Source organism: Podarcis bocagei, assembly GCF_964188305.1.
Source record: "Podarcis bocagei genome assembly, chromosome: 10".
In the NCBI taxonomy this organism is placed as follows: Eukaryota; Metazoa; Chordata; class Lepidosauria; order Squamata; family Lacertidae; genus Podarcis; species Podarcis bocagei.
This window is the reverse complement of record NC_138135.1, coordinates 25,525,638-25,549,700: the sequence shown is the minus strand read 5'-3', so window position 1 is coordinate 25,549,700 and position 24,063 is coordinate 25,525,638. Positions and strand designations below refer to the sequence as shown.

At 44.0% G+C, this 24,063-nt stretch overlaps 1 protein-coding gene across 3 annotated transcripts; it reads right to left on the bottom strand.

Moving 5' to 3' along the window:
* Positions 1–806: 806 nt before the first annotated feature.
* On the bottom strand, positions 807–23,659 carry LOC308596069 (cystine/glutamate transporter-like). Of its 3 annotated transcripts, none has more exons than XM_081210851.1 (14): positions 23,521–23,659; positions 21,154–21,290; positions 14,596–14,885; positions 9,856–9,982; positions 9,269–9,384; positions 8,983–9,108; positions 8,416–8,515; positions 8,283–8,327; positions 7,348–7,471; positions 6,275–6,378; positions 5,890–5,986; positions 5,295–5,444; positions 3,060–3,234; positions 807–1,477 (listed from the first exon to the last, which is right to left on the bottom strand). In XM_081210851.1, the coding sequence occupies exons 3-14, from the start codon at positions 14,789–14,791 to the stop codon at positions 1,413–1,415; spliced, it is 1,425 nt and encodes a 474-aa protein (XP_081066977.1). In that variant the 5' UTR covers positions 14,792–14,885; positions 21,154–21,290; positions 23,521–23,659; the 3' UTR covers positions 807–1,412. The 3 variants fall into 3 exon arrangements, with proteins under 3 accessions (XP_081066977.1, XP_081066976.1, XP_081066978.1); XM_081210850.1 differs by lacking the exon at positions 23,521–23,659 and adding an exon at positions 21,912–22,049; XM_081210852.1 differs by lacking the exon at positions 23,521–23,659 and adding an exon at positions 21,912–22,049 and having other exon boundaries at positions 21,214–21,290.
* Positions 23,660–24,063: the final 404 nt, after the last annotated feature.

The window sequence follows — 24,063 nt, the reverse complement described above, 5'->3', positions numbered from 1 at the left end:
AAGAAAGAAAGAAAGAAAGAAAGCTCCCATTGGTGCCAATGAAGGCTTTCCTTCCATGGCTGATAGCAAGCATAAAGAGGAGCAAATTTTTGGCAGGATTGTTGCAGAAGAGATGAGGATGTTAAAGACAATAAAATAGGTGTATATGGCATCACATGAATTGAAACATACATTATTTAGCCCCCCCCCCCACTCTTTTGCATGGATCCATGTACAGACTGTGTTATATTTGATATGATTTTGATTTTTCATGCTTGCAGCTGCTGAATCCAGGGTTTTGGTTTGTGACCCTCTCAAGTTGCATTCTGTGTTGCAAAACTATTGTTACCGTTACTAGTTCTCTCAGTCCATCTTGCAAAGCCATGCACCATACACAAATGATTATTATTTATCAGGATCAATGAGGGGGGGGTAAAGCCCCCTAACTGGTGCGATGGCACTAGACCTGATCAAGCATTAGCAAGGATAACTGAAGGCAGTAAGCATCACCTGTGAGAATATAATCATATCCATATGCTTAATTCTACCAGCACTATGAACTTCAAAAGAGGTGTGAAATTGGCTGCTTGAAAGCTGCATCTGGTTTAGTCAATTTCACAAAAAGGAAATTTCCTCCCTCCCACTTTGCAACAGGCAATATGATCACTTGGAATTATATGTGTCTGTCCTTTTACACACTACTAATAATAACAGTAATTACATGTGTGAGTGTGTGTGTGTGTGTGTGTGTGTGTGTGTGTGTGTGTATATATGTGTGTATATATATATATATATATATATATATATATATATATATATCCCAAAATCAGAAGTTTCAGATTTGGGGAGGGCTTCTTTACCATTCTAAAGATGCCCATTATAATCACACACACGTCTTTTTCAGCAAGGCTTATTTCAGTTTTTTAGAGTCCATCTTGGAATACATCAAAAAGTATCATTGGCCAAGGTACACTGCTCAAATCAAACTTTTTAAAAAATGAGCCTGTGTACCTTGATGACTAAGAGCTCTGCAGTACCACTTCAACATCTACAAATAGCTATTGCCTCTACACAGCCAGCATTTAGGGATTGCGTATGCATTCAGACAGACACATCTCTAGGAGTCTTTCTTCAAGGACCGGATGCTCTCGTGCCCATCTGCATGGCAGATGAGGACAATATCAGGATGCACATGGGCTGTTGCTTGCACAGTCAAAGGTGTGACTCATCTGCACAGGGTTTCCTGTGCCTTTGATTTTTCAGGAACTCTCCATCTGGTATGAAAACACCAAACTGGAAGCAGAACATGCTCCAATGCAGGCACGCTCCGAGTTGTGAGGATGGCGTTAAATATAAGCTAGGAGAAGTCACCGCAAAATCAGAGCTTTGAAGTTCAGGCTTCTGGTTCACCCCTCCAGCTCTCGTTATGCTTCTCAGTAAGTCCTGATTTCTTGTTTCACCACCTTCAAGAGGATCTGAAGCTTCAGTGTAAGAGAATCTGTAATAGTAAGGGGTTAGGTGTATAAGGGGGCAAAAGTCTTTCATGTTCTGGTGTTCCTAAAGTACGAATTATGTTTCTTCCAAAATTGGAAAAATAAATGTGGAAAAAGTTTGGCATGGAATTAGGGTTATAAAAAAAGAAGAAGCAAAAATGGCACAAATTAAATATGGACAGATTTGAATCCCTTCCTCAGCCCCCTATCTGCAACACGTGGATATTAATACTGACTTATCTTAAGAAGTTATTGTAAGGATTACAAGGACATAATACATGTAAGCATGTTAAACTCTCAGAAGTACTTTATGGATGCTTAGCATCATTATTAATATAATTATGTGATTGCTCAAAACAGGGCTACTTGGAAATGCCCCCATAATATTGGACGGTAAGTTTGCAATTCCATTTCTCCCTCTCTAGAAGTTGCCATAAGGCTTGTAGCTTGAATCCCAATTGCTTGTACAGAGTGCTCCTATTGGTTTTCCTCATCCCCTTCCCAAGTAACATTTCCCTTTGGGCTTCTTGCAATTCCCCTTTGATCAAAGGAACTCAAAATATTGATTTCATTGTAAAAACAAACACAAAAAACCTTCAAAAAGCAGAGCATTTTCTTAGGTAACTTGAAAAAGCTCAAAAATATAATTAATGAAGCTGCAAATTAAACACACCACGGCAGCCATGCCTTCCCCACTGGCATTTTTTAAAAGTATTGGGTTTTTCCATTCCACAATAAGGATTGGAAACACAACTGGAGCTGTTAGGGGTACTCCATAATACTCGTTTCGCATTTGTAAGGACACATATTTCAGTGTGTCAGTACCCACACACTGGAACTCCCTGCCGAATGACATTTTTTGTTTAGACAAGACCCAGCTATAGAATGTTGACGTGTCTTTTAATCTGCTTTTAGCTTATCGTTGTTTTTAATTATTTTTGAATGTTATAAATATCTGTCTGTAACTGTTTTTACTGATAGTTTCATACAGTGGTGCCTCGCAAGACGAAAATAATCCGTTCCGCGAGTCTCTTCGTCTTGCGGTTTTTTCGTCTTGCGAAGCAAGCCCATTAGCAGCTTAGCGGATTAGCGCTATTAGCGGCTTAGCGGGTTTAGCGGATCAGCTGATAAGCGGTTTAGCGGCTTAGCGGATCAGCTGTTAAGCGGCTTAGCGGATCAGCTGTTAAGCGGCTTAGCAGCTTGGGGAAAAGGGGGGGGGGAGGAAAAAAAACCCCGCAGGAACTCGCAAGACATTTTCATCTTGCAAAGCAAGCCCGTAGGAAATTCGTTTTGCGAAGCACCTCCAAAACGGAAAACCCTTTCGTCTAGCGGGTTTTCCATCTTGCGAGGCATTCATCTTGCGGGGCACCACTGTATTTTATTCATTTTGGTATGCTGCTTTGCGGGTCCCCCCCCCCCAATACACACAATCAAGAAGCATCGATAACCAATCAATAATAAATCTCCCCCTCATTCCTGAGGGAATACAGCTCTCGACAGCCAGGTCAAGCTCTGGCTATGCAGCGATCTTTAAAGAATACCGTACTGAATATGATCATTCAAAATTACCCAGCAGTTTCTACTCACAGAATGTGGTGCTGCAACACTTTGGCATTGACCTGTTGATGAACAAATAGTAAACGGGAAACCCACTTAAAACCATGGCACAGCCAATGCTGATATTGATTGGGTCCGAGTAGAAAGACATCGCCACAGTGAAAAGGCAAATGATTGTAAAGGAAACAGGAACGAAGAGAGGAACCTGGATAGGAAAAAAGAGTTCCAAAAGTGGAGTTACTTTTACAAGTGGGCCCTGAAAGGCTGAGGAAGTTTGCAGGTTTCAAAACATTTGAGAAGCAAAAGGAGGACTGGAGGAAAATGAAAGCTCCTAGAGAAAGACGCATATACCTGGAGGTATTTGCAAGGCAAATAAAAGGCCTTTGACCCATGACAAAGGACTGAATGTAATTGTTAGAACTCTAATTAAAATGTTTCTTTGGGTGAGTGGGGGGAAATCTAACACACTGATTGAGAGCTTTCCCTCACACTGTGTGGTCCAAGTCCTGAGTTCTACAGGGACATCCTTGAGAGGAAAACAAGGTAATTGGGAGTTTAAGCTTAAAATTCCTCTCCTCTGCCATGCATCCTAATAATAATCTGCATAAGGATTATTATTATTTCCAGATGGGCACAGGAGCTGCATGTACTTAATCTGTGCACCCAAGTCTTGAGAAGAGAAGCTCCATATGAATGAGACATGCAAGCATTCTTTTGCTTTAAAAGGTGTGGAAATAAGGGTTCTGGCTTATGTCCACAAGGCGGCAGTAGATGTACATATTATAAGCACTGGTCTTCTCGAATTCAATTTGTATGGTTTCTTCTTGGTGTTTTTTTCCTTCTAAGTTTTGTGAGCGGCTAAGAAAACAGCAAAGCATTACCCTGCATTTCCGAAGTGCTTTTGGTAGTGGCTATGAAGACATACCAAGAGCATGTTATTCCTGAATATAGAAAATAAGGTAGCCGGGTGAAAAAAGGAATCCTGGGCTCTTGCACCTTTAATAGTGATGTAGAAGATGGAACTTCAGCTGGTGTAGATTCTCTTGCAAGCGACACCTGCTGACATTTCTTTTTCTATACAGCTATTAAAGGTACAGGAGTCCTCTTTTCGCATCTGGCCACCCAAAGAATGATAATGAAAATCCACCCTGGGACACCTTGGAAGTAGGGCGAATATTTCTTCTCTAAGCAAACAAGCAATTCATGTTTGTTGTTTATTTGTATCCCACCACCCTTCCTTCAAGGAACACAGGGCAGCATGCATAGCTCTCCTCCCTAGGGGCAGAGGAGAAATTCAGTTCGGTATGCATTTAAAGCAGAATCTCTCAAATTCACACTTTCTCCGAACAATGTGTACAAAAATGGACATATTGGGGGAGTGTGCGCATTAAATGAAGACATTGGGGGAAATGACATACAAAAATCCATTATATTATGTGAAATAGCTTGCAACAGTGTGTACATTAGGCAAAAGTGCACAAAAAAATGGGCTTCTTAGGAGAAAATTGCCCAAAAATGCTTAGAATTTTCATGAGGTTGTTTGTTTTTTTTTAAAAAAAATGCAAATTACTACAGAACACAGAAAACTAAATTTAATAATGGATAAATGAGAAACCGAGAGATGCAAAATTGACAAATCCTTTCATCCCTATTCTTCCCCCCCCCCCCATTTTATCCTCGCAACAACACCCAGTCAGGCTGAGAGGGAGTGTGCCTGGCTTGAGATCACAAGATGCTGTAAACAGCTCAGAGATGCCGTATGATGCTCTAAACTGCTCAGAGGTTTCTTTGAAATATGGAGCACTATATGAATTGCCTTTTAAAATGTCTGAGTTGGGGGGCTGAACATAGAATCATAGAATCATAGAGTTGGAATAGACCACAAGGGCCATCGAGTCCAACCCCCTGCCAAGCAGGAAACACCATCAGAGCACTCCTGACATATGGTTGTCAAGCCTCTGCTTAAAGACCTCCAAAGAAGGAGACTCCACCACACTCCTTGGCAGCAAATTCCACTGACATAGGTCACCTATTTCTTTTTAACCACTTAACACTGTTTCTGATCAGTTGTTGATGGGTGTGATATTTGTTGGGTATACTCTGAGGTGGAATCTGAACCAGGGATCACTTGGCTCACAGCTCCAGCTCTTAACTACTTACTCTTACTTATTAGCACAGAGAGATGGGTCTAAGTACACACCTGGTCTAAAATAAAGAGCAACAGAGGGAGAATCATGGGAGAAAACAGGCTAGCCAAACCCTTACCTTGAATGGGCTTGTTATCTCAGGATGACGGCAGCGGTGAACTATCAGCCCAAGGGTGGCTAATCCTATGAAGAGCCACCGGGAGAAGCTGAAGAAGTTCAGCAGGTGGTAGATATCTCCAACACAGATCATGGCTGTGACCAAAGGAAACTGAGGGGTGTAGAAGGAGGTGAAATAGATTTAGTAAACCACCATCTCAGACTGAACACACAGACGTAGCTGAAAACCTAGAACAGGGATGGGGAACTTGTGGCCTTTCAGATGTTGCTGGACTGCAAGTTTGTGTACACACTCCCATTTTCTGTGCACCCAGTGCGCTTCCACTCCTGGTGTGGGAAGCAGTGTGCACAAAACATTAGCCAGAATCCATATCCTGTAGTTTCTTAGGAAATACTGCACCCTGCCCCTGAAAACCAGCTTCAATCTTAATTGAGAAAAAGAATGACCTAGCTGCATTTTAAGCCAGTAATGTGTACACAGCCTTTTAGAGTAGGCCCATTGAGACTGACAGTCCTTAAATTACTCATGGGTATCTTAAACATTTCAGTGGGTCTACTCTAAGAATGACTAGGATGGAGTCAACCCATATTCTTACCATCAACATGACTGCTGGTAGGGGTGTATGTCTTTGAATATGGATCATGGAGAAGAGGGGAGGCCATTGCCCTTCTCGTGAAGCCACAAACAAGGTCCTAGAAGGAGAAAATAAATAAGCAGTGAAAGAACGCAATGAATTAGTCTGCATAGGTAGGGAACCTCTAGTAGAGATGCTCAGCGCTGGGGTTCTCTTCCTCAGTTTCATGCTTTGGCCCTCCAGATGTTATTAGACTACAATGCCCATCAGCCCCAGCCAGAACAGCAAATGGTCAGGGGGGATGGGAGCTATAGTCCAGCACCAACTGGAGGGTCCCATATCCCCCAGCCCTGATATGTAGCATGTAGTTCATCCTTCAACAAGATTAAAAAAAGAGGACACTGACCTTGAAAATGTAAAGATTCCCCCATTCATCGTCCCAAAGCAAGACAAGGAAACCAAGATAGGCACCATTGAGATAACACTCCGGCAAGCTTTGTGTGCAAAGCTCTGGAAGAAAAGGCATGTTTGTGTTCAGAAATGTGAGGTTTATAATTACTGGTGAAGGAAAACCACTGAGTGGCCTTCAGTGAAAGCAGGCGTGATATGCTACAGAGCTCTGTTTCATTCTGATTTCATATTTACTTGCTGTTCTCCATGCCTCCCAAATCCCTGATTTTCTCTTGTCTTATTCATTTTACAAAAGGCTTAGAGACATTATTACAAGGCCCTAACAGCACTATGGTTTTCCCAAACTTGGGTCTCCAGCAGCTTTTGTACTCCAGCTCCCATCATACCAGTGGTCAAGGAGGATGGAAACTGTAGTCCCAAAGCAGCTGGAGACATAACATTTAACCCTAATTCCATTCACAGAGCTACAATTCCCAGAGCTCCCTGGGAAGAGGGGTTGACTCTTAAATCTCTCAGGGAACTGTAGATCTGTGAGGGGACTTGCATCAGCACCACCAATAGGCAAGGCTGCTGGGAGCTGAAGTCCAACAACATCTGAAGGGCCACAGATTCCCTTCTCCCAGCTTATGAAGGACTGAACTGGGGATGGGTGAATCGGTCCATTCCAGTTTCTCAAATTTTCAATCTCTTATTCAGCTCTCCACATTTACACATTCCTTTGAGAATTCTTTTATAGATATATATAGAAGTCCTCCTGGAAATTCACCAGCATTTTAATGCAAATTTCTCCTAACAGATGTGTTCCTCGCAGTTTTGCCTAATATATACATTTCTTCAAAGCAATTCCCCCTAAAATAATGCCTGTTTGTATGTTGGGCTGTTAATGCTGTGAGCTGCTCCATCATAGTCTCAGGTTGTCTATATGTGTAAATAAACTCTCTATCATAAAGACACCACGGTCTCTGCTGACCCTCATTCCAAGGAAACTGAACCCTGGAACCCCCGGAATCTCTTGGGGAAGAAGGGGAATTAATCTGATATTAACTACAACATTGGCTTTCGACTCACCACAGCTACTGCCTGGGAGGCCAGAACATCTGCTGCTGTCAGTACCGTGTAATAGGAAACATTAGTAAGCATATAACCCACAATCACAGTGATCACAGACACAATCACTGCCAGAGGGATATTTCTACAAACAAAATGGGGAGGGGAAGAGAAAAGGATCGTCAGTACAACTGTTCCCATGTAAATGCAAAATTTCATTGTATTGTTATTTTATTATATATATGAAGCCTGTGCCTTGTTAGCCTATGGAATAATCCATCCCTATTCAAAACAGCTTCAGAAAAACATTAAAGGTAAAGGTAAAGAGCCAGTGTGGTGTAGTGGTTAAGAGCGGTAGTCTCGTAATCTGGGGAACCGGGTTCGCGTCTCCGCTCCTCCACATGCAGCTGCTGGGTGACCTTGGGCCAGTCACACTTCTTTGAAGTCTCTCAGCCCCACTCACCTCACAGAGTGTTTGTTGTGGGGGAGGAAGGGAAAGGAGATTGTTAGCTGCTTTGAGACTCCTGAAGGGGAGTGAAAGGCAGGATATCAAATCCAAACTCTTCTTCTTCTTCAAAGGTACCCCGGCCCGTACAGGCCAGTCGTGACTGACTCTGGGGTTGCACGCCTATCTTGCTTAAGAGGCCGGGAGCCAGCGCTGTCCACAGACACTTCCGGGTCACGTGGCCAGCGTGACGAAGCTGCTCTGGTGAGCCAGCACCAGCGCAGCGCACGGAAATGCCGTTACCTTCCTGCTAGAAAGCGGTCCCTATTTATCTACTTGCACTTAGGGGTGCTTTCAAAGTGCTAGGTGGGCAGGAGCTGGGACCGAACGACGGGAGCTCACCCCGCCACAGGGATTCAAACCGCCGACCATACGATCAGCAAGTCCTAGGCACAGAAAAACATTAAGCAGGGTCAAATGCAGATCTTTTTTAACTGGTCTTTTGACTCACCGCTCTGGCTTCACTAGTTCTTCTCGCACAAAACTAGTTTGAAACCTGCATCGTGGGAGGGAATGGAACAGACTTCAGTGGCCCTGACAGTTTAGAAGTGACTGTCTTAAAAATGTATGTCGTTTATGCATACCATCCTGAATAGGCAAACATCCCTGCATAAAAAGCCAAAGGAAGCTTGTCCAAAGCGAGGGTCTGAGCATTGAAAGCATCCTGGAAATTTTCTGTATGGCCTAAAGAAAACCATACAGTTAGAAAGCAAAGTATGATAAACATAGCCACGTTCCTAAGATAGATGAGCATGTAAACAGGCTTCGTTTTACCATACACATCTTTGAGATATGGTTCAGGAATAGAGCATATACTTTGGATGCAGAAAAGTCTCCACGTTCAACCCATGCAATTTCCACTTTAAAAGATCAGTTAGAATGTAATAGGGGGCAGGAAACATTCTGCCTGAGCTCTTAGCAGACTTCCTTAGGGATGACATTCTGCAAAGCAGGTGCCACAAATGGAAAGGCCCCGTTTCTTATACCCACCCACCCAACTTCAGACTCTGACCACTGTTGTCACTCAAGTGTGGGGGGAGGCAGCCCTCAGGTCAGAATATATGGAGGCTATAATATTTTCTGGAGGCAAGTCCTTGCATTTTGATGGTGGTGATGTTTTATAGCTAATAACAATGAAAATAATGCATTACCTTGAGCTAAAAGTATCATTCCTGGGACGATGATGAGAGTGAGAGCTACCAACTTGACGATGGACAAGAAGGTCAGAAGCCTGGCACTCCAGCTGACACTCCAAGAGTTCAGGATTAGGACAATGTCTGGATTGGAGAGGGTAAAAAAGGCATTTGATCTGCACGCTGGGACTATCTAGTTCAGCTGATGAATTCAGAATATGAAATTAATAATAAGACTCCCACTGATTTGACTGAATCGCATCCCAAGGAAATAAATGGGGCACAGTTCCTGCTTCGTACTTACAGTAGCCAAGAAGAGCAACAAGTTTCACAGCCAGAAGTGGAGCGCCACAGGGTGCGAAAAAGGGGTCCAGGATATAGCGTCCAAATGCCAGTGCAACAACTGCACTGTTGGCTGGCCTGGAAGGGAAAACTGGCTTATGCATTCTGTGACAAGAGCTCAAGAAAACTCTTATTTTTTCCATGCAAAGATGCGACATTCCTGCAAAGTCAAGGAAACTGGGCAGTTGGCTTATTTAAACTGTTTTCTGTGTCCCCTGGAAATCGCTCAGGAGGGAATATGTCTCTAGGGCTGAAAAGAGTTATCTGCCCCTGGCCTAGTTTATCTGGGCTGCTATTCCTGATGGGCCAAGCTGACACAACTCAGAGAAAGGCAGGACACAAACTTCAGTTATTTAAGAACAGCTGCCATTCACCCAGAAATATTAGACGGCCATTTGCCTGGACTGCCTTTAATATCTGCTTCTTACATGCACAGTTTCTCTCACTGACATTTAAAGGCATAGATTATATACACAACTGCGCCACATGGTTCGAAGCATTCCGACATCACCTTTAAGTTTATAGCAGGTTGCAGATGGAAAAGCTTACCTTATAGCAAAGTATTCTGCCCATAGGAACAAGAACCCTGGCAGAGGGCCCAGGGTCTCCAAGATATAGATGTAATGGGCTCCAGACTTTGTGATCCGGGTGCCAAGTTCAGCATAACACAGAGCACCTGGAAGTGTTCAGGTAGGAAAGAGTGTAAGCAAACCATCCTAAAGAGTTTTCCTTCACTTCACACATTGATGGGCTATTGGTATCCTGTGATGTTGTGTCCATGACAGAGAAAAATAGGACCCTCGTGAAAATCCTCACTTAGAGTCACCCAGATTGCAAAGCCTTCTGTTGTGGATAAGGCACTAGACTTTAAACAGGGGTTCAAGTGCCTGCTTCATTTGTGACCGTTAATGTTAAAAATCCAGCAAATGGAAGATTTCTGTGGTGAGCCCTTCCCTTGATGCCCTAAGCACAGACTTATTTTGCTTAATGCTTAATCCAGCCCCGAGATGGGCCAATGGTCTCACGCAGATTAAGACCGCTTCCTATGTTCCCACCACTATCTCTGTGTATCAGTAGAAGATGCACAGAGAGAGCTGTCATTCTGAGGTTTCACTTCAAGTGCCCCTAAACCCTTTTTATTCAGACGTAAGTTCTGTTGAGTTCAAAGGACCTTGCTCCCTAGTCATCCCTAATTACTGCAGTGGTGAAGAGTCATTCCTCATACATTTTTGAACTGGTCTTTGACCGTAATAATAAAATTATTATTATTAGTTGGCAAAGGCAATCATAAAAACCTGTTCATCTTCAAGGTGCCACAAGACTCTTTGGCATTTTTCCTCCCTAGTACATCTGCTAAGGATTGCAGCCTTCAGAGTGTCAGAGAGCTACTGAAACTAGGGAAACCAGAATGACCCATATCTGCATGAAGCGTTTGTGCAACCATTTCACCCGCCCATGGAAATTATGACATTAGGAATGATCCATATTGACAACCTGAACTTGAACCTGGAGGCTGTGAAAAATCCATGATGACTCCATATGTGCACCCACAATGGAACCATATGGTCAAAAAACAGCTTTCTTAGATTTTAGCCTGGGTTATTTTTATCCTAAACTTCAGCTGGCAAACTCATGTTTTGAGGCCATTCAGATAGAATCACAACCCCCTGTATTTATCATTGGAGAACACTTCCATTGAAAGTTGATTGTTTTTGGGATTTTTTACAGGGTAATTCTATACATGTCTATTGAAAAGTAAGCCCCATTGAGACCCTGGAAATTAAGTATATGATTGTAGCCTTCGCTTCCAATTTCTTGTGGGGCAGATGGGAGGAGGGCTCCATTTTGGCTCTCAGTTCTCTTTGATGAAAAAGTGCTGTTAAAAAGCCACTGGGTAGAGTGTTTTTTGTTTTTGTTTGTGTTGTTGTTTTTTTTGCAAAACACCAGCATGACTAGCTGACATCTGATGGGAGTGCGTTCCACAGGGCAGGCGCCACAACTGAGAAGGCCCTCTGCCTGGTTCCCTGTAACCTCACTTCTTGCAGCAAGGAAACCGCCAGAAGGCCCTCGGCGCTGGACCTCAGTGTCTGGGCTGGATGATGGGGGTGGAGACACTCCTTCAGGTATACAGGACTGAGGCCGTTTATATCCCCTTTTGCAGAAGAGGGGCCATAGCTGTCAACGTTTCCCTTTTTTTAAGGGAAATTCCCTTATTCTGAATAGGATTCCTCGCAAGAAAAGGGAAAAGTTGACAGCTATGAGAGGGGCCACGGCTGTGTACAAATCATATACAGTGGTACCTCGGGTTACATATGCTTCAGGTTACATACTCTGCTAACCCAGAAATAGTACCTCAGGTTAAGAACTTTGCTTCAGGATGAGAACAGAAATCGTGCAGCGGCGGCCAGCAGCAGGAGGCCCCATTAGCTAAAGTGGTGCTTCAGGTTAAGAACAGTTTCAGGTTAAGAACAGACCTCTGGAATGAATTAAGTACTTAACCCGAGGTACCACTGTATTTAAAGCACATTCAAAGCACATCAATCCCCTCCCCCCACAGAAATCCTCGGAACTGTTGTTTATCCCCTCACAGAACGAAAGTTCCCATGATTCGGGGGAGGGGGGAAGCCATGTGATTTAAATATGCTTTAAATGTATGGTATGTACACAGGCACGCATTCTGAAGACAGAGGTCCTATGTTCAGTCCTTGGCATCTTCAGTTAAGGTGGCAGATACCAGGGACATTTGAGCTGACTGGTGTGGTTATGTAATTAAAAGACCCCACAGAAAGGACATTGCTCTGTAGCCGGAATGGGGGACCCGTGGCCCTCCAGTTGTTGTGGGACTAAAACTCCTCTCAGCCCAGCCAGCATGGCCAAAGGTCCAGAGCTGATGGGAGTTGTTGTTGGGCAATAGCTGGAGAATCACAGTTTCCTCCCCCTTGCTGTGTAAGTATCACATGGGTTCTGGGACTTGCAGGTGGAGAGGGCACATGCCCCTCTTAGACTTCCCAGGTGGGATAGTGAAATACACTCAGAGTCGCAAAGTGATTTCATGCTCTTTATTCAGCTCATAGTGGTGAGGAGGAATGAATGAAAGTCCCCTCACAGTATCTGCTTTATATACATTATTTACACAATGGGCTGCACATGATTGGCTAATTCCGGAATTCTACTGTAAGCCAATCAGGTTGTGGATTCACTTCTATCTGGAGCAGGATTGGGTGGTTCCTGCCAACCAATCATACTGCTGCATTGTTCTAGGACCAATCAGACTGCTGCATTCTGAATCCTATTGTTCTAGGACCAATCAGACTGCTGCATTTTGGATCCTATTGTTCTAGGACCAATCAGACTGCTGCAGTTTGGATCCTATTCAACTCAGTACATAACAGATAGTTACGCTGAAATACATAAGATTCATAGAACTGTAGAGTTGGAAGGGACCACAAGGCTCCTCTAGTCCAATCCCCTGCAATGCGGGAATCTTTTGCCCAACCTGGGGCTCAAACCCACAACCCTGAGACAAAGAGCCTCATGCTCTACCGACTGAGCTATCCAGGATGTTAGGAGCCTGAGATACAAGAGCCTGTTAGGAAGGCTGCTGTTTGGGAATCTTATGGGTCAAGGGCTTTGAAATGGCCTTCCCAGTTTCATCATGTAATGGGGGTGGGGTGCCTCTTTCACAGGGTTCTTCTGATAAGATCCTAATTCGGATTAGTTACACATTAACCCCATGTGGCTTTGGGAGCGCCTGCTCCAAGTTCAAGGCAGAAACAAAGGCTCGCAGCATCGCAGGTGCAATGGAGGTGTCACGGGACCAGGGGCTGCTCAGTTGCATCAGGTGCCCAAGTACATCTCAGAAAACAGATATGGCAGGGTTGGAGTGTGTACAGAAAAGGGCACAGCTCAGGGGCAGAGCAATTGCCTTGCCAACAGAAGGTCCCAGGTTCAGTCCCAGGCAGCCCTGGGAGAGACCCCTGCCTGAATTCCCGGAGAGCTGCTGCCAGTCAGTGTGGACAATACTGAACTGGATGGACTAGTGGTCTCACTCAGTATGAGGCAGCTTCTTATGTTATTGTCTCTCCTCCTTTAACCACGAGTCAGGATGCAATTGGGCAACAAAAGTGGATTCTTTGGGCAAGAGACTGGTACTGATGAACTGGAACAGAGCTTCCCAAACTTGGGTCTCTGGACTGTTTTTGGACTACAGCTCCCATCATCCCTGACCACTGTTCTTGCTAGTTAGGGATGATGGGAGTTGTAGTTCAAAAACAGCTGGAGACCCCAGTTTGGGAAACACTGAACTGGAAGAATAAAGATATGGTCAATGGGCTGATGACAAGACAACACTCGCAAATGAACGAATTGCTTATAGATGCAGACCTTGTTTGGACAAACAATATTGACATTTGGAACAAGCTTATACTGCATATAGTATTTTACTGATAATCATATATGTTTTATGACAATATTATTATTTATATTACATATACAGTGGAACCTCGGCTTCCAAACGCCTTGGGAGCAGAACGTTATGGCTCCCGAACGAATGAAAACCAGAAGTAATTGTTCCAGTTTTCGAACGTTCTTTGGAAACTGAACACCCGACGTGGATTCTGATTGGCTGCAGGAAGTTGCTGCAGCCAATCACAAGCTGTGCCTTGGTTCCTGAACTGTTTCGGGAATCGAACAGACTCCCGGAAAAGATTAAGTTTGGGAACCAAGGTTCCACTGTATAATAATGTATGGAAATGTTACCGATTATATATAACGTACTATACTATATCTTTTTATTATATTTTTGCACTTTCTCTCTCTTTTTCTTTTGCTCCTTTATTTTCTATAACGGAAATTCTTTTTTATATATACAGTGGTACCTCGGGTTAAGAACTTAATTCGTTCTGGAGGTCTGTTCTTAACCTGAAACTGCTCTTAACCTGAAGCACCACTTTAGCTAATGGGACCTCCCCCCACCGCGTATATGCCGCTGCCGTGCGATTTCTGTTCTCATCCTGAAGCAAAGTTCTTAACCCGAGGTACTATTTCTGGGTTAGCGGAGTCTGTAACCTGAAGCGTCTGTAACCTGAAGCTTCTGTAACCCAAGGTACCACTGTATATTAAAAACAACAACGTTGAGTCAGAATGCTGTCTCAGTTCTGGGTCCTGGGCCAATACGGATTTCATTACTGCAGCTACCAATTCGTTAAGTGATGGGGTGAAACACAGTCCCAATAGGGTTTCTCATCCTCCGAGAGCTGAGAAAGGAGAGGAAAGAAACTCACCACGCACCAAACATAGAGAGGATCCCACAGGCAAACCAGACGACTAAGGAGAGGCCCACGTTGCCGGAGTTCTTCAGCACCCCTTGGGGAGAGATGAATATTCCGCTGCCTACCATGCTCCCTATGAGGAGCGAGAAAGCTCTCAAGAGGGTGATCTTCTTCCTCAGAAAGACAGCCTCCTCATTCTTCTTTGATTTCCCCATGGCCTGTGTGGTCCTCTGGAAGAGCCTTCAGGTGTCAAAGGTTTGTGGGGCGTAGGTGTGTAGAGGTTCTTCCTGATCCCTCAAATCAGCCTAGCTTTAAAAAGAAAGAAGAGCGTTTTCAAAGAGACCCTTAGAGGTTGGGACGGGATGTTATGAAGCAAGCGCACAGCTCTCCAGCCTATATTTGCATTAATGTGGGAGAAGAGCACCACTTTCAGGGGGATTATCTGCCACGGAGGATGCCTAACCCTTTCACCAACCCAGTTCTAAAAATGAGTGGATGATGAGCCTCCCTAGCTCAGTATTGTCTACATTAACTGGCAACAGCTCTCCGGGCTCTCAGGCGTGGGACTGTCCTAGCCCTTCCCCTCCAGTTATCCCTCTTTCTTCCTCACCTGGAAACAAATTGTATCCTCCGGGTGTTTTAAACATTAGTGTTCCTTCTCCGCCCTGCCTCATTTCCCTTTAAACATGGGTTTAAGCACATGCACATGCACATGCTTTTAAAATTACTGCACATTAAGCACCGCAAACATTTTTATGGTGCTTTGTAAACTACCCGAGCACCAGGTGGCTGGGGGACCATTGCACACGTAAAGTATTTGTTTCTAGCTTATTGTTGGTTAAAATGTTACAGCTCACATCTTGTGTGCGTGCCAATTCTTTAAAAAAAAAACACCAACCCAAGACATTAACACATTTAAATGCAATATTTATACATCAAATTATCAGCCAGTAATTCATTCTCATTATGTACCACTATGAATAGGAAAGGACGCAGCCAATACATCCATTCATCAAAGCTGAATGGATGTCACAGTTAATAAGAAGTATTGCTTCCTCTTTCAGTCTCTCTCTATATAGAACTCCGGAAAGTAATAAAGGAAGCCCATTTATCTTTTTTTTTAAAAAAAGTTGATTTTCTGCTCCCCTTCATTTATAATGAAGTAACTTGTAAGATTAGGCATGATAGCTGTAGTCAATAAATTGATGAGTGCCATTCTGGAGACACAGTCCAGCACACTGAAGCCCATAGAAATCAGCTCTGTGCTGGGCTAGGAACACTGTGTTTCCTAATGCTTGCAACTGTTGCAGCAATAAAACAAAATGAAATAATCATGGCATTGTAGAGTTGGGAGGGAACCCAGGGGTCATCTAGTCCAACCCCCTGGAGGTAGAAAATAATAATTGATACTAGTAACCCCTCAACACTTATTGCTATTTTCATGAACATTAGTCTAATCATACTCGTAATAGGAGGAAGGCACTTGGTTCCCTGAGCCAAGAGGAAGAGCCTTCTGACTCCAGTTCTATATGGGCTCTGATGTAGGGTCGCCATATTCCAAGAAGTAAAAATCCAGACACAAAAAGTACTTTTAAAAAGAAAGTTGTTGAGCTTTGTTGTTGACTCTAATTCCGTCATTGGAAGAACCACATCAGCCCCAGGCTTGTGTAGATCTTGGCAGAGGGGTACTCCCAGCCTACCCTGTGTGCTCCTCAGTCTGTGGATCTTGCCCTTTGGCCCAGGAAGCAAAATGACTCGGACCAGTCCTGGTTAGTCTCAACATCACTCATCCAGAAACGTTTGGAAATCCGGAAGTAATCCAAAGAGTTTTCTTGGGTCGCACAACACAGTAAGCAGAACTATGGTTCAGCAAGACTGTATGAATGCTAAGGAATCGTACCATGTTGTGCAAAACAGCCTTGTGTCTTAGGGGGAAATGTTACCTCTCCTCTAGTCACAGCACGGTCCACTGGGAAGGTAAAGCATCTTGGCTTTGAAGCTGAGTTGCTCTACGTAACAGATTAAAGTGCAAGTATGTTAATCCTCGCAGCTGCACTCTGCATGTGTTTGGAATAAAGGAAATATTTACAAAGCTCGTTTTTGTTTCCTACAATATGTTGACTGTTGACTCAGATCTCTTTCGTTCTACGAAATTGCCCTTTTTGTTGAAGAGTCAGATGGAATTTTAACTGGCAAAAAAGATATGTTATGAAGAAATCTTACATGACACATCAGTCCTGTTTCTGAGCATTTTACAAAACAAAAAAAGGGGGTGGTATCCATCTTTATGCAGTGGATTCTGAGAGTGTATGGGACAGAAACAGAGAGTGTATCAAACTCAAACAGAAGAAGAAGAAGAAGAAGAAGAAGAAGAAGAAGAAGAAGAAGAAGAAGAAGTAGTAGTCACCACAATCCAGCCAAAATGATGCAATTTATGTTAATGGCAGACCCTCCAAATATCCCTATTTTCCAGGGACAGTCCCAGATTTACAGAAGCTGTCCTGGTTTCTGATTTGATCCTGGAATGTCCCACTTTTCCTTAGGACGTCCCTATTTTCATCAGAGAAATGTTGGAGGGTATAGAGCAGGGGTCTGCAACCTTTAAGACAAAAAGAGCCACTTGGACCCGTTTCCGAAGGAAAAAAAACTGGGAGCCGCAAAACCGGGAAGGTGACGTCGGGACAGTGCGTGACTAACACACGCACCGCCCCCATGCGACGTCACAGCCATACAGTGCCCGCCACAGTGGGGGGTGTCGGGGCGCACAATGCGCCTCCTCCCCTCGCTAGTATCCGCCCCGGAGCCGCGGCAAAGGTGTAAAAGAGCCACATGCGGCTCCGGAGCCGCGGGTTGCAGACCCCTGGTATAGAGTTATGCGACCCCCGAGCCAAGGAGATAAGTAACTATACAACCTTTAGAAGACATCTAAAGACAGCCACTTACAGTGGCTTGGGCAACCCTGTCAGATGAAGGGCATATAATTACAATTATATTATTATTGAATAGTGCACCCCTATTTTCATTGGAGAAATGTTGGAGGGTATGCAATGTGAAAGATTAAGCACAGGCTTTACTAGAAGTTATATCCAACACTGCGCAAAGGGTGATCAGCTCATGCAATGGGACTCCCCCTATCCTGACCCCCCAAACCTGATCCAAAGGGACCCCCAGCCCCCTGGAGCACATTTTGAGAGTGGGGGAGGGAGTTGTAGGGGAGAAGGAGGAGACGTTTCATTGCCCAAGCAGAAGTCTGAAGCATAAGCAAAAAGGCAGAATTTGATAGAACTCTAGGTCACTGACATAAATGGAACTGAAAATATGTCAGTTTTGACCTCTGTGAACGGAGCCATTAAATACACACACAGTCACAGGCAGTGCCAGCTCCAGGTGAGGAGGGGCCTTCAGGAAAGGAAACTGCTGTTAACAGCTTCAAAAACAGATATCTGCAATAAAAATACAGGTCTGGGTAGGCTTGCCGAGACCAAACAGGTTTTGGCAGGCATCAAAAGGCAATACAACAAAGGCGTCTGCCTGATATCAATAGGCAGGGAGTTCCAGAGATTTGGTAGTGCTGCACTGAAACGTCAATTTCTCACAAGTGCTGAATGAATGTTATGTGGCACTTGTGCTATTTTTCTAGAAAAAGAGGTGCGGGAACTCACCATGGCCCCCTCCCTTGTTTTCTTATATTGGCAATGGCGCCCACCTGAGAGGTGCCAGAACAGAGTTCCAGTGAGTTCTGGCTGGGGAAAAAAGCCCTGTGTAAAAGTGCCCGTTCCACAGATATTGTGATCTGATATCTGTCAGCCATACAAAAGAGGCTTCTAATGGTTCGTTGACACCTCACAAACATCTACTATTTGTGTCAAACACTTGCCAAACATGGCAACAGCCAGGAGCAATGGTATGTACATAAAAACTCAGGGTATAGGCATGTGACACAAATTACATAAAGTTTACATAGTGTGCTTTATGTGAATTTTAGGTGGCTTTCAGAGGGACGGGGGTGAGGGACTTTGGCTCTCCACTGTAACTGGATTGGGCCTCCACAAATCAAGATGGCAGGTGGCTGGAGTCTTCCAGCACTGTGCTTTGCAGCAGACCCAGCTGGCTGTGAAAAGCTTTGAGAAAGTTCTTCGTCGTTGTTCTTAAGGGGAGAGGAAAAGGAAGAGGAAAAGATCTATGTCCCAGTGCAAAAGACATAGTATGGCTTGAGCCCCTCACAGCACCCATGGGCAACCGTGCATAAATGTGAGAAGAAACTTACCCCAAAGTTAAAGGAGCCCCATAATAATGTGTTGATGAAGCAGGATTGGTCCCATGGAATGATACTGAAAATATCTTCTCATTTAGACCCCCAAATGCCTGTTGGTGAAAATACCGGTAGGCAGAACACTAAGTTGCAGTTGACCCTTCTTTAAACTTAGCGAGGAACCGAAGGGAAATAAAGAAAGCCCTCCGAGAAAAGCAAGTGAGGAATGCAAGAGCTTTAGGCCCTGCGGATAAGTCAGATTCCAGAGCTGTTGAACAGTAAGAGTAGCTGAGAACAGACGCGCTAACAATAATTGAGCAGCTCAGTTGGTAGAGCATGAGATCTCAGGGTTGGGCGTTCGAGTCCCACGCTGGGCAAAAAGATTTCTGCATTTGCAGCGGGTTCAACTAGATGATCCTTGTGGTCCCTGCCAACTCTACAGTTCTGTGACCAGCTGGATAGTGCAGTGGTTTCTATGTTTGGGGTTACCTTGAAGATTATCTGGAGTTCCTCACTTCAGATTATAATTAATGGTGGACAAGTGTTCCTTAAAGACAAAGAAAGATTCTCAGGAAACATACTGGGAGGTCTAGAAAAGGGAGTGACCACTGGGACCCCTCATATAAGTACAGAAGAAAGGCCATAACTCAGTGGTAGAGCATCCGCCTTGCATGCATTTGGAATATTGTGTAGAGCTCTGGTTGCCTCGCTTCAAAAAGGAGTTGGAAAAGGTTCAGAAAAGGGCATCCAAAATGATCAAGGAGATACACTGCCATGCCCCAACTCTCCTTGGGGAGAGGGGTTGTAATGAGAATATTTTGCCCACACCATCAGTCTCCCTACAGCAAGAGTAACCAAAATGGCGCTTTCCAGATGTGGTTGAACCCAACCCCCCATCCATTCCAGCCAACACATGACCAGTGGTCAGGCATGATGTGAGGTCTAGTCCAACAACATCTAGAGGGCCCCACATTGGCGACCCTTTGCCATACAGGGTTTCTACCAGCATTCTGGAGCCAGAAGGCTCAAAGAGGTTACTAAAGCTCTGCACTGTAGCAACCTGCTCCCTCTTTCTAGGAAGAAAGCAGCCTAACTCAAGGTACTGTGGAATCCCAAGCTCCTGGCCTTCATACTCCAAATATCTGACAGTCACTCCTTGCAGTTTGCGGAAGTCTGCAAAACTTGGGCATTCTGCTAGCTTAGCACCGTCGCTTCTTCAATAAGCTATGAGCAGATGTTCCAGATGCTCCAGAAGAGCTGCGCCATTCCCTGATGAACCTCATGACCTTCCTCTTTGTTGGTGACCTGGTGAGGGTGGGGAGCAAGTTCTTTTCACTCACTAGGACAAGTCCCGGGGTCAAAACGAGAGACTTTGCCTCATCGCACAAACTGTTTTCTTAGCTGGATCGGAGAAAACAAAAATAAAGCAAAGCGTCCCCCTGCAGGGTTCCAAAGTTTGAGCAGGCAACAGCTTTCCCAGAAATTCTTGTCCCTTTAACCATTTCAGCTCTGATGAATCCTGCATGGGCAGGATTGTCCCCCCTAGCTACGCCCATGCTTCCCTGGACTCCGCAAAGGCAGCCCCTAAAACATCCCTCTGTGGCTATTTTGGGGAGCTGTGATCCCCCTGAGCTCCCAGGGGTGAGCACACAGGTCACGTATCTGCCGTTCACAATGGGGGTGTTTGTTGCGGAAAACACAAGTGTGGCAGCAATGAATCTTTGGTGCAAGCATGCTGTCTGTATGAAAGCAATTGCTGGGTGTGGAGTTACTCTAAAGGAAGTCATGTGAGCTCCCTGCCAGCCACCTTCAAGGCCAAGTTTGTAAAGCATTTGCAAACAATGAGTATTTTGCAGTCTTCATTTTCACCTTGTCATCTAGACATGCAAGCTCTGCGCACTTCACCAGCTGTCTACCTTTCCCTTTAAAGTGCATTTCTTTACCGGGGGGCGGGGATGTTATTGGGTTGTTGTTTTTATTTTGATTATATATTTTGTGGTTTTACAATTTGATTTTGTTCTGTGAACTGCCCTGAGACCTACGGGTATAGGGCGGTATACAACTTCAATAAATGAGTAAATAAATATAATTTCTTGTCCCGATTTCAGCATAGATAAGCACTTGCGCTCATTTTTAACATTTGTCCTATTAACTCATTCTTGGATTGTGAAATATGTGGAAATACTGAAATAATGATCGACCATAATATTTGGTGCCGTTATTACATGAGACTCCTCAAACGAAGGGACAAGTCACCATTTAAATATATTGTCATTTATTATTATTATTATTATTAACTTGATAACGGATAATAACTTGACTTACTTTGTCTTGCCCTTGCTTTGTTTTAAATACTTCATTTCATTCACTTGATTTCTTGCTTACCCTGGAATGTTCTGTCTGCAGCGACTTTCATGAAGTCTTCACAAATAACAGTTCAACAGCTTTTGCTTTTTCCACATCTGTAAAGCAAATGAGAAATCTATATTGACTAAAAACAATGTTTCTTAAAAACACACACCAAAAAACTCATCAGCTTCCTATATAGCATTCACAATGTTTTGAGAGGATGTATTTGAAACGAAGCAAAATTCCATACATTCTGATCTCATGCATGTTTACTCAAAAGTAAAAACTCTACTGAGTACAGAGAGGCTTAATTACAAGTGTACATTTGTAACATCGCTTGTGAAAATGTGTGCTGATGAATGACTTTCCTGGCTAGGATTGCCAGCTGACCAGGAGGGGAAAAAGTAGTTTGCTCCTCGGCTTTTTCCCCCCAATTCCAAATTTAATAATAAGGCAATTAAATGCATGTTGTCAAACCTGTTCTGTTGTTGTTGTTTTTTATAGCAGCTTGATTTTCAGAAATCAGCATGTGGAGCTCTTCGTGGTATGAATATAAACATTTATTGTGCGGTAAATTAAAGGTGGAGGAGCAGGAGCCAGTGAGGAAAAGTTGGCAACCCTGGCCCTGGCCTCTTTCCAGCTCTCTGTCAACTCCAGCATAGTAGCTCCCCTTAACTGCTTTGGACCTGAAGGTAATTTATTCAGTAATCTCAGAGATATTTTAAACCACTCACATATTGTTGCAGACCCAGCTCCAAGGTAGGTGTCTATGAGTAACATCCAGCGCAGAAGCACTAACTCACTTGGCTCAGTCCCTTAATTCTCCCTCAGAGCAAAACTCCTCCTCTGAAGAGATCACCACTGGGTGCCTTTCTGTTGCTGGTCTCTCAGCTCAGCTGCTATTCATTTTTTTATTTTTTATATAAAGCCGTAAGCACAGATTATGGTTGAGAGAACACATTTTCTTTTGTGACCCTCTGAAAAGTTATGTAACAATTATTATCACTGCTTTTTATTTATTTTAGCACCTCCCTGACTGTTGTTATGCGATGCCCAGCTTTGATCAGCTTGCTGCCATTTCTCTTCACCAAAGGCATGGCCTCAAATCAGAAAACCTTAAACCAGCAGAAGTAGCACTGATGCGTTTTTGCTTTGTGGATAAGGCAAATTTAGGCACACTGAGCATGGAGTCACACTGAGCATGGAGTACAATGTGCAAAGATGCATTTCCATTCCCAAGGGGGTGAAAGGTTGTTTGCAAATGTCCTTTCATTTATTCAGTTTTTTATTAAAAGCAGTTTCTATAACAATTGTGGTTTTTTAAAAGGACATCCTACTTCAAATAACACGCTTGCCACAAGGAATTCATATGCCTACCAGAGGGGTGATGTCCATTCGCATAAATAACCTTCCTTTTTTTAGAGAGAACTGGCGAAATTTACAAAGGAAAGCTCTAAAAAAGGTGGTTAAACTGTGACAGCTAAATACAGCCTCCATATTCAGAGGCAGTCTATCTCCGATTGCCATGTTCTGGGAACACAGGAAAATTAGAAAAGCCTGCCAGATCAGGCCCACATCTCATCTAGTCCAGAAGGCTGTTTTCACAATGGCCCACCAGATGCCTGTGGGAAACCAGGGAGCAGGATTTGATCACAAGAGGACCCTTCCCCTCCTTTGGTTTCCAGCAACTGGTATTCAGTATCCCAGTACGTTTCTGAGCACAATTCAAAGTGTTGGTGCTGACCTTTAAAGCCCTAAACGGCCTCGGTCCTGTATACCTGAAGGAGCGTCTCCACCCCCATCATTCTGCCTGGACACTGAGGTCCAGCACCGAAGGCCTTCTGGTGGTTCCCTCACAGCGAGAAGTGAAGTTACAGGGAACCAGGCAGAGGGCCTTCTCAGTAGTGGCACCCACCCTGTGGAACGCCCTCCCACCAGATGTCAAAGAGAAAAACAATTACCAGACTTTTAGAAGCCATCTGAAGGCAGCCCTGTTTACTGAAGCTTTTAATGTTTAACAGACTACAGTATTTTAATATTTTGTTGGAAGCTGCCCAGAGTGGCTGGGGAAACCCAGCCAGATGGGCAGGGTATAAATAATAAATTATTATTATTATTATTCAGAAGTAGAGCACAACCATCATGGCTAATAGCCATTGGCAGCCTCATCCTTCCTGACTTTGTCTCACCCAAGTTGATGGCTATTGCTTCCTCCTGAGGAAATGAGTTCCATAGTTTAACTATGCACTGTTACACTGTCTCTAACTGCGTCCATGCCGTATTATTCACAGCAACGGGAAGAGAAACCCCAAAGAAAGGAAGACTGAAAACACCTCCACTTACCTGACACCACCAGGTTACAACCAAAACACCAATTTTCCCCCTCACACTTTGTTTTTTAAACTAATGAAGTTCTTTGTCCCCGTTGTTTCCAAGAAAGCTATCGCTTTTCTGCCCTGCACTGCGGAGCATTCATCCTTCAGAGAACTTCACAAACATTAACGAACGGAGCTTTGTGAAGGATAGATAAATACTATTTTCTCGTTTGATTGATAGGTGATGAAATTGAGGCAAAGAGCCATGAAATTAGTTAGCAACATGCAGCAACGCTGCCAGCTACGTGGGTCTAGAATAATTCCCTTCTAGCACCTACCATTTCCCTCCGCTGTCGCCTTGCTCCCCCCCCCCCCCCGCGCCTCAATCTCTTCTCAAGAGAAAACAACGATCTCTTTAATTTTCTGAAGAAAATACCTAGAAAACTGAAGACCAGATCAGTATGAGGGCTGTAATCATTCGTCACCAAAGGTCAGCTATTGTGAATGGCACATGTTGAGGTTCCATTTGGGAGGCCAAATGGAGAGTCTTGGCAGGCCCTGGCTTTGGTAG

Coding starts and splice junctions, on each gene's coding strand:
- LOC308596069 (XM_081210851.1), bottom strand. CDS start 14,791: ATGGGGAAATCAAAGAAGAATGAGGAGGCTGTCTTTCTGAGGAAGAAG. Junction 8,516..8,982: donor AATGATACTTTTAGCTCAAG/GTAATGCATTAT, acceptor GGTTTTCTTTAG/GCCATACAGAAAATTTCCAG. Junction 3,235..5,294: donor AGATAACAAGCCCATTCAAG/GTAAGGGTTTGG, acceptor TTTCCTATCCAG/GTTCCTCTCTTCGTTCCTGT.